This window comes from Drosophila subobscura, chromosome O (assembly GCF_008121235.1).
Source record: "Drosophila subobscura isolate 14011-0131.10 chromosome O, UCBerk_Dsub_1.0, whole genome shotgun sequence".
Lineage (NCBI taxonomy): Eukaryota > Metazoa > Arthropoda > Insecta > Diptera > Drosophilidae > Drosophila > Drosophila subobscura.
The window spans coordinates 27,947,375-27,961,710 of NC_048533.1; the positions used below are offsets into that span (position 1 = coordinate 27,947,375).

General features: G+C 46.5%; 4 protein-coding genes across 5 annotated transcripts; 2 read left to right on the forward strand and 2 right to left on the reverse strand.

Moving 5' to 3' along the window:
- LOC117898658 (neprilysin-2) lies at positions 1 to 10,348 on the reverse strand. The gene is made up of 4 exons (XM_034808233.1): positions 10,342 to 10,348; positions 7,757 to 7,760; positions 1,149 to 2,183; positions 1 to 1,094 (listed from the first exon to the last, which is right to left on the reverse strand). Exons 3-4 carry the CDS (start codon positions 2,106 to 2,108, stop codon positions 90 to 92), a joined length of 1,965 nt encoding a protein of 654 aa, XP_034664124.1. The 5' UTR covers positions 2,109 to 2,183; positions 7,757 to 7,760; positions 10,342 to 10,348; the 3' UTR covers positions 1 to 89.
- On the forward strand, positions 2,768 to 4,770 carry LOC117898659 (uncharacterized protein CG4951). Its single transcript, XM_034808234.1, has 9 exons — positions 2,768 to 2,913; positions 2,969 to 3,312; positions 3,369 to 3,431; positions 3,493 to 3,597; positions 3,661 to 3,819; positions 3,879 to 3,971; positions 4,028 to 4,222; positions 4,291 to 4,495; positions 4,565 to 4,770. Exons 1-9 carry the CDS (start codon positions 2,863 to 2,865, stop codon positions 4,742 to 4,744), a joined length of 1,395 nt encoding a protein of 464 aa, XP_034664125.1. The 5' UTR covers positions 2,768 to 2,862; the 3' UTR covers positions 4,745 to 4,770.
- On the reverse strand, positions 4,827 to 7,965 carry LOC117898657 (endoplasmin). The gene is made up of 5 exons (XM_034808232.1): positions 7,803 to 7,965; positions 7,607 to 7,693; positions 7,401 to 7,483; positions 6,060 to 7,327; positions 4,827 to 5,992 (listed from the first exon to the last, which is right to left on the reverse strand). The coding sequence occupies exons 1-5, from the start codon at positions 7,840 to 7,842 to the stop codon at positions 5,089 to 5,091; spliced, it is 2,382 nt and encodes a 793-aa protein (XP_034664123.1). The 5' UTR covers positions 7,843 to 7,965; the 3' UTR covers positions 4,827 to 5,088.
- Positions 9,174 to 14,021, forward strand: LOC117898660 (mitoferrin). Of its 2 annotated transcripts, XM_034808235.1 has the most exons (7): positions 9,174 to 9,317; positions 9,378 to 10,156; positions 12,000 to 12,085; positions 12,147 to 12,271; positions 12,333 to 12,568; positions 12,634 to 12,795; positions 12,862 to 14,021. In XM_034808235.1, exons 2-7 carry the CDS (start codon positions 10,040 to 10,042, stop codon positions 13,312 to 13,314), a joined length of 1,179 nt encoding a protein of 392 aa, XP_034664126.1. In that variant the 5' UTR covers positions 9,174 to 9,317; positions 9,378 to 10,039; the 3' UTR covers positions 13,315 to 14,021. The 2 variants fall into 2 exon arrangements, with proteins under 2 accessions (XP_034664126.1, XP_034664127.1); XM_034808236.1 differs by lacking the exon at positions 9,174 to 9,317 and having other exon boundaries at positions 9,341 to 10,156.
- Positions 14,022 to 14,336: the final 315 nt, after the last annotated feature.

Here is a 14,336-nt window from a genome sequence, read left to right on the forward strand (position 1 = left end):
TGTTTTGCGACAAGCGTTTATTGAACTAATTATGCGTTAATAAGTAAAGAAAGATTACACATCCGCTTATCAGCGGTCCAGTGAATCGGCTACCACACACGACACCTGTCTGCTTGAGGATTCATTGGACTACCAGCGGGACAGTTGTAGATCTTGGAAAATTCCTCGTTATTTGTGACGGCACCCAGGACCCGAAACTTGTCGATTGTGTGCTCGTTGGACAGCTCCTCCCAGTAGTGCTCCTCCTCGTAGGCATTGCACCAGAGCTGCGCAAAGCCGAGGAAAAACAACTGCTCCGGTGACAGATCGAGGCCGGGCATCTGCTCATTCTTATTCGGATACGTCTCGTTGTCCTGCTGCTGCTGCTGTTGCTTCATGTAGCTGCGATAGGCACTGAGGGCCTGATGCAGACCGCCGCTATCGGCAATATTCTCATCCTTCGTCTGATTGCCATTGATCTTGCGATTGATCTCTGGTATGAGGTATCTGCTGTAGTGCTCCGCATAGCATTCGGCTCGCTCGTTGAACACCGCATTGGACTTTTTGGACCACCAGTTGCGCTGGGAGCCGCTGCCGTCGAACATGGAGCCGACCGTGTCGAAGCCATGCGTCAGCTCATGCCCCACCAGATAGCCAATTGTGCCATACTTCAGGGAGTTTGGCCAGAACTGATGAAAGGCCGGTGGATGCAGTATGCCCGCCATCACGTATATGGAATTGTCAATGTTGTAGTAGAAGGCGTTGACCTGCATGCTCCACAGCAACTCCAGAGGCTTCGTGCCATTCGACAGCTCACTGAAGTGGTGTCCATTGAAGCGTCTGATGTTCGTGGTCAGGCGCTTCAGGTTAATGTTCGTCTGCGCAAAGCTATCCTCGACAATGGTCAGGTTTTGGACCGCTCGTACGAGGCGTTCGGTGTGCTCATCATCCTTGAAGCTGCCAATGCGCGGCTCGATGCTGGACTCCTTTAGCAGCGCTTCCCTTCGGGTCTCCGTGTCCAGCCACTCGGAGTTCTCCAGCATCAAACGGAAGCTCTTGCGCAGCTCCTTTATAATGCCAGAGATCTCTGATCTCGTGTCCTCGGAGAAGTATTCCTGGAAGAGTGAAGAATGAACATTAATCGCTCGACTCCTAATCGATCTACCTACCACACGGTAGAGCCTATCAAATAAATATGGCAGTGAGTACTGCACGGCCTGCAGGCAGTGCTCCTTCTGGTACTTGGCCGCCTTTAGCTTGGCATCCATGCGGTAGAGCAGCAGCATGGCCAAGTAGTTGGCCACAGCTGGCTTATGCTTGGCGCACACCTTGTCCAGCTCCACGTAGTAGTAGTCGCAGAAATCTTCGAGATTCTCCGTGGGGAAGTTGGTGCTGTTCCAGGCAATCTCATAGTAGCTGCCCCATTCCGTAAATGAGGGAACATCCTCCATTTCCGCATGCTCCTCGCATTCTTTCTCCTCCTGGAAGCGATCGATGATCACGAGGGCATCGTGCCAGAAGGCAAACACCCCCGCAATCACCTCTGAGACCTTCTCCTCCGGCAGACCGTAAGCCTCGAGGTAGCCACGCATTCGCTTCTCATTCAGCTTGTAGCCTCTGGTGTCGTTGCTGGCGATGTTGTCCTTGTGCACGATGTAGTCGAAGCCCAGCTCCGGCACCTTGAAGTACGGCACAAAGGGGTACTGGGGCAGGATCTTCTCGTGGATGAGTCCGTTGACGCCGAAGTTGGTCAAGTGGGCGCTCATGTTGAACCAGCTGAAGTTGGCCGACTGCCACGCCTCACCGTCGACAGCTGGGAAACCACCCAGCGACCTGATAAGCGCCAGATAAGCGGGGTCGGCCGCTGGCAGCGGGTACAGATCCGCACCGAGGCAGGCATTATAGAATCGTTGTGCAATCAGCAGCTCATCGGTGTAATTGAGATCCACAGCCAGCGAGTTCCTCGTCAGCAGCTGCTCGACCACATCGCCCAGCGTGTACCCGATATCGAGGAGGTTGCTCCGCTTGTGCGACGACTGCCTGTCCTGCTTCACGTGCTGCCAATTGCCGCAGGCGTACTCATAGAAGTCATCGCACGGCGCCACGCTCTCATTCATGTACGACTTCATCCGCTCGGAATACGTTCGCAGATATTCCGCTGACGAATCTTTGAGTGAATTCTCACTGGATTCGGGTTTTCCCTGCTCATCAGCAGTGACAGTGCTCCTAGCCTCACATGGTGGCACTGTGAACTCTGATATTACTGATATGTAAATAAAGACTACAACACAGATAGTACGACTCGAGCTGGAGCTTGAGCTGGAGTACGAAAACATTTTGCGCTTATTCATAAATTAATCAGAAGAACGCACACGCAGTACACAATAAATATATATGTGGGGATGTATATAGTTTTGCTAATCGTCATTGATCGATTTGAATTAATAAAATAACCAAGCACGCGCAACCTATGGCTCGGACGTCTGTACGACTGTTTAATTCAGAACGCGGATAAGAACTGCCAGCAGATGAATTGGATTCCTCTCTCGGAGCAGCACAGCAGCCAGCTTCCGATAATCGTGGTTTATTGGCACACACAGATTAGTAAACAAACTTGACCTATGTTAAACGCCACTGATAGTCAAGAAACTTACGAAAAAGATCCCCGCGTGTTCGGTCCATTGATTAGGTCGACGACATTCGTTAGATTTCAAATTGACGCGCAAGCAATTTGATATTTTATCTTGCATCTGGCAACGCCAACATATCGTTATCGACCAAACGAAGAGCAAATGCATCTCTGCCTCACAAATTTATTATTTTGCCGCGAACGCAGAAAAGATACGCGTATTTGTTTACCAAAGCCTCAGTTTGTTGTACAAAATGCCGTTTACTCTCGGAGGTGATTACCAGCTTGTGATGCAAATCTATTGGGTAGGTAGAGCAACACGCCGCTGCGTCATTTATCTAATTTGCTATTCATTTGCAGTATAAAAAGCATCGCATCATCTGCAACACCAAAGTGCAGCCGTGCACGGTCTCCCGCATTGTCCAGAAACAAACTGACTATCATTGGATGACGCCTGCCCGCTGGTCCAATATTGAGACGGGCTTGCATGGCCTGCTGGAGCAGGAGCAAGATATTCAGAATTTGCATGCAGATCTCATCATTGATCACATCAAAGTACGAGTGGACTCGATCGATTTTCGGCAATTGTCTACCGAAATTCGCCTGCCCGGCGTTTCAATCTCGAAAAGCGATCTGTGTCTGATTATGCAGCTTGAATATATCGAAGAAGTTTCGAACAATGTGAGCAAAGACTCAAATTCTAGGTTTGCAAATCACAAAACACTGACATCCACATGGCACTTACTTACATTTCTTGCAGCGACCATGAGGTGCACGCTCAGAAAGCGCGCAAAGATAAACCAACCAAACGTACACATTCCAAGTAAGCCACAAAATTGATTCAAGTAATTACACTCCAAATTAAACTCAATTAAATTTCGTAGTGACCCACAAATGGCACCCTCTCCGGAGAAGCGCAAGGATAAAAAAGTTTCTGTAGATTCTGAGAAACAAAAACCAACCAAACAGGAGCATCGTTCGCATTCAAGGTAAGTCCACCAAGATTCACACCAGAAATGAATTACAAATTCCATTTAATTTCCCAAAAACAGTGAGTCGGCAGAGACTCCCCCGGCTGGAAAGGAGCCTGTAAAAGTGCGTAACGCTCGCAGATCCGTATCACAAGATTCTGTGAAAGGTAAAACGTCCAACAGCGGTCGCTCTTCACTTGAAAAAAAAGCCACCAAGCGTGTGCACACACCCGACTCAGAGTAAGCGTCAATTATGGACTTAATTTATGCCCAGTGTTAACGCATTTATTAACTCGCAGAAAATCCATTCCCAGGGCTGATGGGCCGAGTCCGACCGGACGCCCGCGCCGTCCAGTAACGCGTCCAAGTCACTTAGACGACTTTATCATAGGGTAAGTTATCAACAGCCTTCCCTAGCCTGCCTATATATTCATTTTCCCCTTTTTAGAGGGAAGAAAAAGACGGACAAGATCGACCCCACAGATGGGCCAATCGGGAAAAAGGGCAATACCAATGGGGTTGCTTCTTTGCCATCCAAAGCAAAAAACAAGCAGCCCACTGAACCACCGCCATCAAAGCCCAAAAGCTTTCAGCTGGCTGAACCGCTAGAACCTCGTCCAGCTCCACGCAAGGTGGAAATTCTGTAAGTTCTGTGGCTTACATTGCAATTAAATGCATTTACCTACAGCATAAGTTTGTTTTATTGTCCAGACTAATGAATAAAATGGAAAAGGAAGAAGTACTGAATACCTTTTCCAAGTACGAAAGCGACTTGACTAAATTTTTTAAGGAGAATCGACACAAGCATACACATCGATTCATGGACATTCAGCATGTGCATGTCATAGATATAATACACAGGGACGTGGAACTATGCATGCTCAGGAAACTGGGCGAAGTGTATGGCACCAAAACAGTAAGTGAAAGTGATTAATATCCGAAACTAAACTCATCTGATGTTAACTTTCCGATTCCCGACTGACAGGCTTACACGTCGCTACAGATTAATGCTTTGCTGCCATTGTGGATTGTGCGTCTCTTAATGGACACATTTAAAATTGCTACTGCCGAGGAGGCTGTGTGTCAGATCAAAGACCAACTGGCTTACGGCACATATTTAAATGCCATTAATAATGAGCCACTAGAATCCGATTTGGAGAATTGATTAAACACTCTTTATTTGAATTCTCGTTTGTGTGTGTTGGAATCATGCTTCAAAATTATATAAATAAAAGAGTTCAACCTAATTCCAGGCGAATGTTTCAAGTATTTTAATCTTATGGAGAGAGCTTTCTGGATTTGTTTTGTGGTTGTGATGGATGGAGCCACATAATTATTACGAAATTGTGTTACTTAATAACTAAGGACCTGTCTAGGGTTTAATATTGATGAAACGGCGGCAGCTTCCTCTCAACGCCCATCCAGAAAGTGCTGTAAATAAACTCAGTCTGACTTCCACACTCCTATGTACAATTGATGTGGGATCTGCTCTGTGCCTGCAGCGGGTGATTACAGCTCATCGTGAGCCTGATCCTCCTCATCGTCATCGGCATTGATGTTCTCGCTGTTCTCTTGGCTATCCGACTCGGTATCCTCGGCAGTGTCATCGTCCTCATCCAACTCGATTTGCTCGTCCAGAGACACACCCAATGTCTGGCGCATCATCTGCTCAATGCTGTCGGCAAAGCCGGCCGTCTCCTGGAGCATATAGCCGGAGCGTAGAGTGGCAGTGCGGAACATCATAACGGCCATATCCTTGGCAGTGTCATCGGCCTCGTCAGCCTCGACGCGACGCAACAGCTCGCGCATCAGTGGGTGCCGTGGGTTGATCTCGAGAGTTTTCTTCTGGCTGAGATAGTAGCTGCGAGATGGATCATCGGACTTCTGGTGGGCATTGGACATTGCCAGGCGCTCCATGTTGCCGGTCCAGCCGAAAACGCCAGCGACCAAGGCACACGGCGAGTTGCTCAGACGCTCCGACACCTGAGCCTTGGAGATCTGATCCTTGAGGGCGACATCGTTCAGCCATTTGACGAGAGGCTCAAAGGCGCTCTTCAGCGACTCGAAGTTCTTCTTGCTCTTCTCAGACTCGTTGAGCTTGAATCCCTCCTTGGCCACGTTCTGGAACTTCTTGCCATCGAATTCGGGCAGGGCCGAGATGCAGTACTCATCAACAGCCTCGACCAGGAAGAGCACCTCGTAGCCCTTGCTCAGCAGACGCTCAACGAACGGCGACTTCTCGACCTCACCGCGATTGGCACCGGCAATGTAGTAGATGTGCTCCTGCTTCGACTTCATGCGCTCCACATACTCGGCCAGCGAGGTAACGCCCTTGCCATTGGAGGTTTGGAAGCGCAGCAGCTTGGCCAAGCGAGATCGGTTGCTGGGATCCTCCATGACGCCCAACTTAATGCTAGGAAAAGAGGGTTAAGGAAAACAATGAGCAAATATTTCATTTACAGTGGATGTGCAGCACTTACTTGGTGGAGAACTCCTTCCAGAACTGTTCGTAGGACTCCTTGTCGAGCTTCTTGAGCATGTCGAGCACCTTGCGCACCAGCTTCTTCTTGATAACCTTGATCAGCTTGTGCTGCTGGAGCGTTTCGCGCGACACGTTCAGGGGCAGATCGTCAGAGTCGACCACACCGCGAATGAAGCTCAAGAAGTTGGGCATCATGTCGTTGAACTCGTCAGTGATGAAGACACGACGAACGTAGAGCTTGATGTTGTCGGACTTGGTGCCGTAGCGGTTGAAGGATTCGGATGGCTGCACCTTGGGCACGTACAGCAAACTCTTGAAGGTTACTTCGCCCTCGGCGATGAAGTGGGTCTGGGTGAGGGGTTCGCTCGAGTCCTTGGTCAGGCTCTTGTAGAAGTTGTTGTACTCCTCGGTTGTCACCTCGGCCGGCTTGCGGGTCCAGATGGGCTTGCTGTCGTTGATCAGCAGCCAATCCCAGATGGTCTTGGACACCTTCTTTGTCTTGGGCTTGTCGTCATCAGCAGCCTCCTCAACCTTGGCTTCTTCATCGGCATCTTCCACGTCATCTTCGGTCTTTTCGGGCACGGCAACGGCCTCCTCCTCCACGGGCACTTCCTCGTCGACCGTTTTGCTGGACCACATCAGAATGGGGAAGTTGATGAACTGCGAATATTTGCGAATCAGCTCGCGAACTGTTTCCTCCTCCAGGAAGTCCTGGGCCTCTTCCTTCAGGTACAGCGAAATGATCGAGCCCCGCTTGAGGGTGTCGCCACGTGGATCTTCGGTGATGGTGAAGCTGTTGGCATCCGACTCCCAGATGTACTGCTTATCGTCGTTGTGCTTGGTGGTGACCACCACACGGTCAGCGACCAAGAAGGCCGAGTAAAAGCCCACACCGAACTGTCCAATCATGTCGTTCAGGTCTCCGCCCTCTGACTTGCTGGGATCCTGCATTTTGGCCAGGAAATCGGCAGTGCCGGACTTGGCAATTGTGCCCAGATTGTTAATCAGATCCTGGTGTGTCATGCCAATGCCCGAGTCCATGATATGCAGCGCCTTGTTCTCCTTGTCGGCCTTGATGCGGATATGCAGCTCGGGGTTGCTCTCCAGCTCCTTGCGGTCGGTGAGGGCCAGCAGACGAATCTTGTCAATGGCATCGGAGGCGTTCGAGATCAATTCACGCAGGAAGATCTCCTTGTTGCGGTACAGCGAATTGATGATCAGTTTCATCATGCGGTTCACTTCTGTCTGGAACGTGAACTTCTCCGCCTACCCACGCCATAAATACACACACATAAATCATTTGTAAGAAATATTCTCCCCATCAGCATTCTGTACATACCTTTTCGCGCAATTCTTTTAGCTGTGCAACATTCAGTCCGTCCAGTTGAATTGCCTCCTCCTCCCGTTTCAGGGTCTCAGCATCTGTGGTAGTAAGGTAAGCGTATTATAGATAAGGGGCGTCAACACCGTCGCGTCAGGGTAAGTGGGGCTAACGCTGACGTGTACCAAAAACTCCATCAGCAGGGGGCGGGGGGCGTAACTTACCAGTTCTGGAACCTTCCTTGAATGCACCCAAGTCCAGGTCAATTTTCTCGGCACCAGCCTCATCTTCAGCGGCAATCTGACTTATGCCTGCAGTAACGCATCGAATGGAAAATACACAAAAAAATTAGGTTAAAACACCGGCATTGGCACTGCACTCAAACACTGAAGCCCTGAAGCGTGGCATAAAAACACGAACCTGATACGAGCAAAATCCCCAGCAACAGATAGTATTTCATTTTAAATATATCTTGATTTACTAGGAACAATTAAATCCTGTCTGGCGAAAGGCCACGTCACAACAATACAATAAACAGGCTGGCTGCTCGATTTAAATAGAAAATTTTCCGACTTTGCGCAAAAACAAGAGTTGCCAAATATATATCTAAATCTCAATATATCGATATTTTTTAAAAATAAAAATATATTTATATCGTGATTTTTTTTCCCTAAATACCAATATATTCATTTGTTTTTACGATATTTTTTGATATTTTAAGCTCGCAAACTAACCACATTTTCGTACTGTGAAGAAGTCTGTGGGTGTTTTGAGCTAAAAACCAGAAACACAGACAAGTGGAATAAGCATTAAAGATGGGAAAAACATATGTAAAGTTTTTTAGAATTTTAGCAAATATATACAAGCAAAAAAATATCCAAAATATCAAATACATCGATATTTTTGCAGTGATATTTTATAATATAATATTTTATATTATTTTGATATTTTATCCTAGCAAAATATATCACCGAAATTAGAAATTTTAAATATTTGACAACCCTATACCGCACGACCCTCAAAAATATACCTTCTCGTTTTAACGTATACCGTAAATATAACGTTACCTCAAAATCATTTTTCGCGATTATGATGTTCTATTGAATCTTAATAGCTGGTTAGGATTATAGTTTTAATTTCTTCCTTTTACTGTGTTTAGGTGTACAACTAAAAAGGTCAAACAAAAAAATTGCATATAACGTTACGTTACATGTGCTGCAACAACATCGATGTTAACATTGCAGTCACTGACGCTACGCACATACAGCATACAGTCAATCGCATAATATTAAGGACAGCTTTCCATGGTTGAGCAAATGCTCTGTAAAAAATCTATTTTTAGAAATTTTGAGGTGAAATATCAGCAAAAGTTTGCTGAATCGCCCATGTGTAACGGTAAAAAAAGTAACACATTTATTCGAACCCAAACCTAATGTAATAGGGTCTTGCGAAACCAAAAAATAACATATTAAACAAAAAATATATCAGTTAAATAGTTTAATTCTCAGAGTTGGTTTTAAAGTATTGATAGTATTTAGTTTATTTATTTTTGGCCATAAAAGCACCTATAAATCACAAAAACCTACAATACAAAAATATGCAAAAATCTTGAGAATGGACTCAGACTCTTAAGGCAAGGCCACTTTATATTTAAATATAAGTCTAAAAACCCTTCTAGCCAAACATCTAAAATTCCAAAAGACCCCGCACAATGTATTCATCAATCGGGTGAAATTATCGTTTCAGGGCTGAAAACAGAGTAGCAATATTTACGATATATTTGTGAGGGCAAGATGGTATATTAGTCCAATTCATCCGCGGTCACACTGCATTTCTCTTTACCGTCGCCTCACATGCTGCTCACTAACACCAACACATTCGCGAATGCGTTAGGGCAAGAAATTTTAATGATTCCTGCAATCATTCAACGTTTGCGTGAGTTGTCAAGCATACACAATATCAGAAGATATGTACATTTAAATATTATATCTCCAGTACCCACTTGATTGCATGCGCCACGGCAACAGCGACCGCGAAACCCCTCAACGACGATCGCACACAGCGCAATAGTCCCAGCACTCGGCCACAAACTTGGGGCGAGCAAAGAAACCCAATCGGCAGACACCGCAGAGCAACATTTCGTCGATGCTAGTCGTGTCGAGTAGTGCGTGGAGGTGGAGCAACAGCAACAGCAGCAGCAGTGTCAATTAGTAGTTTTGCGTACTCCCATTCATACAATACATCACCACACCACCCATTTTCCCCCCCTTATTTGCGGGGTCCGTGTTATACAACAAAATTGCCCAGTGCTCAACTACGCCGGCTAATAACAATCGTAAATGTATGTTGTCCTTCGGGCCAGAGGTTCAAGCAGACCACAAATCGGAATCTAATCAATCCCGGCCCCAGGCCCTCATGTGCGTGCGTTCAAAATAATTAGCGGTGCATGGTGTCAACCTTATCAGCTGCTCGGTGCAAATAGTTCAAATAGCTGCGAAAGCAGAGAAAGCCAAAGCAAAGCAAAAGAAACGCCAATAACTAGCGGCGAGGTGTGTGAGTCTACCGTTTCGCTTGCACTTGCCACTGGACATAACTCGTTGGAGACATAACCGGACGGAGAGTAATATAAGAACCCATTGCAAGGGCAGCCAACAGCCATGAATATCGACGACTACGAGAGTTTGCCGACGACCAGTGTCGGCATCAATATGACGGCGGGCGCCATCGCTGGCGTGCTGGAGCATGTGGTCATGTATCCCCTGGACTCTGTTAAGGTGAGATGAGTGCTTTTTCCGCTGAACTGCTGTGGTGTGGCAACCGGAGCAGTGCATAAACACGGGCCACATAACCTCACAAATGCGTGTACACAATCGAAATATTTCTGTATGTCCGTCCGTGGTGGTAGTGCTCTGGCATAATCGTGATGTAATTCCTTGGCTATGCTATCGACGACGAAGACTCTGTGGCGGGTGGTCTTTTCCCTGCAGCGCTCATTAATCAGCTGGTGTGGCGTTTATCAGAGCACGTTCTGTGGGTTTATGCTTTGCCCGATAAGATTAGCCCCTCCACTTCATGACCGAGATTTGCTATGTGATATGTGCTATCAGGACAGTTTGATCGGCATTAACGTATGAGCTACCCGTTGCGTGCCCTCTGCAATTTCGATTTCATGAATTTGCATATAGAATTCGCATGGCGAGCTGGAGTCCCACCGTACACCCAGCCGATATGTAGATTCCATTTCTGCTACTATATACGAAAAAATTGTTCACGCAATTCGGTTCGAGCGAGAGATATTGATTTTCTTTACTGGCCATATGTGTCCGTCAATCGGGCAAAGCTCCTCGGAGTTCTGCCGTGGTGACAGGCGGCGGACGGCAGGCGTCAGGCAATACGGGTGCCAAGTGTAAAGCCCACTCGGGATTCCCGGCGTCATCGTTATAGTCCAGTTGCGTTTGAGTTGACAAACTAATTTCATTGTGTTACGAAATCAAGAGCAGCAGAGCTCCACGATTTAATTGAACAACAATTGAAGCACTTTTATTCACATTATTATTATTTTTTTTCGCATTGTTGCCGTCTCTGCTTTCTGTTTATAAATAATCTATCTGTCTGTAAATGGCATAGCAATGTTTGTCATTTCATTCTGTTTCTGCTTATCGGTGGAAGGCGCATGATGCATTGACTCGACGGAATGCCAAATGCCGGGCACGGCTACCAGCTTGTGTTCCTACGCTCTGGGAATCGATGCGAGAGAGCATGAAGCACATCTTTTTATGTGTGTTTGCCTTTTATCAGCCGGTCCCACTTTATTTATGTAATCTCTCCCCACAGTTTTCAGCTTGTTCGGTGGCATTTTAATTAGGGTTTCCCATTCCGATTGCTCCGCCCCCACTCGAGCGACAAGTGCCACTCATTGGATGGGTTTTTCTTCACCTTGAATGGCCGTGTTATCACTCACCGCTCTCGTCAGATGATACTACTGGGGGCCCTATAAAATATGTAAACAGACAATGCAATTCAGTTTTGTTTTCTAGGAAATCTTATCTGATTCGCGCTAGCCTCACGTCCCTGTAATTTACGATATATGGATGCTGTACAATACGCTCCACTCGACTCCCCGCCTTCTATTATATGTATAATATGTGGTTCTAGCTTGATTTGATTTGACGACACACCTTCCGTATAGTATATAGGTGCATGTGTACTTATTTCACGATTTAAATACGGGGGGATTGACTGCTAAATGTTTGTGCCCCCAGCTAATTCGTAGACAAAGTTAAACACCCATATGTATATATATGATCCCCAATAAAGCGTTCTAGTGACATAATTAAATATTGTTTCTCACGTCTGAATCACGATGAAATGCATATTTTATGTCTGCTAGCAGTTTACTTCGAGTCTGGGCAAATATCATGAGTAATAATGACTTTGCAACAAGAAACTCTATGTGCTGAACCCATCTAAACGTGATTGCTAGCTATTCCAGGGGTTAATCGTATAATTATTCAAAGAAACAAGTTTACTATTAATAACTAAATAAGTAGAGATCTACTTGGAGTCCCCCTTTTCTGGAGAGAAATTAAAACTAAAGTGATTCCAATTTATTTACAGACGCGAATGCAGAGCCTTACATCAGCACCCAACATGAATATAATGTCAACCTTTCAGAATATGATCACACGTGAAGGTTTATTGAGGTAAGTGGCACACAAGACACGACCCATTTCGTAGAAAAGATTATTAATAATTATTTTTCAGACCTATTCGTGGAGCCAGTGCTGTGGTTGTGGGTGCAGGACCAGCGCATTCCCTCTACTTTGGTGCCTACGAGATGACCAAGGAAATGCTCACCAAATTCACATCACTAAACCACCTTAACTACGGTTAGTACAGCTTCAAAGAACTAGGACTACGATCTCTAATGAAAGTCTCTCTGTGTTGCAGTGATTTCTGGGGCAGTGGCCACGCTCATACACGACGCCATCTCCAATCCAACGGAGGTGATCAAGCAGCGCATGCAAATGTACAATTCACCCTATTCATCGGTCATCACCTGCATGCGGGATGTGTATCGGAAGGAGGGCTTCAAGGCCTTCTATCGCTCCTACAGCACCCAACTGGTCATGAATATACCATATCAGACGATACATTTTACCACATACGAGTTTATCCAGAATAAAGTGAGTATTTCAATGCTAGGAAATCTAAAAGTAAAGTGTCTGAACGTGAATCCACATCTTTGCAGCTCAATTTGGATCGCAGATATAATCCACCAGTGCATATGGTAGCGGGTGGTGCGGCGGGAGCTTGTGCAGCGGCCATAACCACACCCCTGGATGTGGTTAAAACGTTGCTCAACACACAGGAAACGGGTCTAACAAAGGGCATGATTGAGGCCTGTCGCAAGGTATTTTCTATACACATCTAAGGCTCCCAAAAAGGGCGCACTAAACTTTCTCTGTCTGAATTTCAGATCTACCACATGGCTGGGCCATTGGGCTTCTTCAAGGGGATGACTGCACGCGTCTTGTATTCGATGCCTGCGACGGCCATCTGCTGGTCCACATACGAGTTCTTCAAGTTCTATTTGTGTGGCCTGGAACGTGATAAATATAAATCGTCAATTACGGGTCGCTCAGAGCTACAAGAGCCCCGCAAAACGGCCTATGTATTGCCGAAGAGCACAACCGATGTTGAGGATCCCTCATTGGCGAGCGAATCTTTGGCCGTGGATGCCGCTGCGGCTGCCACCGCCACGCAGAAAGATACGGCTGTACTGCATCCAGCGCCGCCAACGGTTAATGCAGCCGGTGCCATCAAAACGGTCTGTGAACTGTCCACACGCACTGCTGCGCCCACCATTAATCTGCACACGAGGCACACGGAAGTGAAGAGCCCCTATGAGCGGGGATTCTCCAGCACGTAGACTGTGCGCAAGGACGTGGCCGCAAGCGAGGCGGCCAGCGTTCGACACATTTGCAGCGGCGACAGCTAAAACACATAAGCATAGCTATTAGTTGGCGGCGGGGAAAGGTGGCTGGTGGCGGCAGAGGTGCAGGAGTCAGCGGAGCAATGGTGAGGTGGACACGGCGTTTGAAACGTCTGCCCCCTGGCCCCCTGGGCCCTAGCCTCTGTGTCGCCTCTGGTCTCGTTTTTTCCCCAGCTGTTTGTATGAATACTCTGCGAGGAGTCGGTGAGAGAGTGTTATCACTCCCATAGTCGGAGGTTAAATCGTAGTTGTTGTTCTGCACAAAAACTCTCGCTCTCACACTCCCCCCCTCCCAAACAAAAACAAAACACGCAAACATCCCCTGCCCTACCCCCTACAAACACACACACACCCAAAACACAGTTATTGTTTAGGCAAAAAGCGAAAAATTCTTTTTAAAAAAAGGAATTGAGTGGAAATCCCCTCCCCTCGTCTAAAGTTATATTACCATTACCTATTATGTTGATCGTTGTAAAGTAAGCAAGAGCAAAAAAATGCAAAAAAAAACAAAACAAAATAACGCCAACAGGAAAAATAAATTGAAAACAAAATTCAATGATTTGTAATCCAATTACACTTTCATCTTCAAACTGAGATGTTACAAAATATATTATATATATATATAAATACTAACGAGTGCCGCATAAAGATATCGCTCATCGCTCCTTCCTATTCCAGGCCCCCAGGAACCTACCCATTCATCCATCCCTTCGGTACCAGAGTAGTAGAATAGAGTAGAGCCTCCTCGCACTGGCACTTGACTGACTCCCATCCCATCCCAACCCAACCCATTCGATTGATTGACTATGCTGAGTGCCCCCAACATTATTCCTCCACTTCTAGCGCCTAGACTCTAGAGTATCCAAACCTCAGTCAAGTGCCATGTGTAGGGGGGAAACCACACCCAGTCCCAAGAATACACAATAATAATTATAAAAGAATTCATGTTATTTTTATTG

Bases quoted from the DNA above. Each gene is read 5' to 3' on its own strand.
- LOC117898658 (XM_034808233.1), bottom strand. From the start codon at position 2,108: ATGAAGTCGTACATGAATGAGAGCGTGGCGCCGTGCGATGACTTCTAT. The intron at 1,095-1,148 runs GTAGGTAGATCG...TCACTCTTCCAG, and splicing joins TTGATAGGCTCTACCGTGTG to GAATACTTCTCCGAGGACAC.
- LOC117898659 (XM_034808234.1), top strand. From the start codon at position 2,863: ATGCCGTTTACTCTCGGAGGTGATTACCAGCTTGTGATGCAAATCTAT. The intron at 3,313-3,368 runs GTTTGCAAATCA...CATTTCTTGCAG, and splicing joins AGCAAAGACTCAAATTCTAG to CGACCATGAGGTGCACGCTC. The intron at 3,820-3,878 runs GTAAGCGTCAAT...ATTAACTCGCAG, and splicing joins GTGCACACACCCGACTCAGA to AAAATCCATTCCCAGGGCTG.
- LOC117898657 (XM_034808232.1), bottom strand. From the start codon at position 7,842: ATGAAATACTATCTGTTGCTGGGGATTTTGCTCGTATCAG. The intron at 7,328-7,400 runs GTATGTACAGAA...TGGCGTGGGTAG, and splicing joins TAAAAGAATTGCGCGAAAAG to GCGGAGAAGTTCACGTTCCA. The intron at 5,993-6,059 runs GTAAGTGCTGCA...CTCTTTTCCTAG, and splicing joins TGGAAGGAGTTCTCCACCAA to CATTAAGTTGGGCGTCATGG.
- LOC117898660 (XM_034808235.1), top strand. From the start codon at position 10,040: ATGAATATCGACGACTACGAGAGTTTGCCGACGACCAGTGTCGGCATC. The intron at 12,569-12,633 runs GTGAGTATTTCA...ACATCTTTGCAG, and splicing joins ACGAGTTTATCCAGAATAAA to CTCAATTTGGATCGCAGATA. The intron at 12,796-12,861 runs GTATTTTCTATA...TCTGAATTTCAG, and splicing joins TGATTGAGGCCTGTCGCAAG to ATCTACCACATGGCTGGGCC.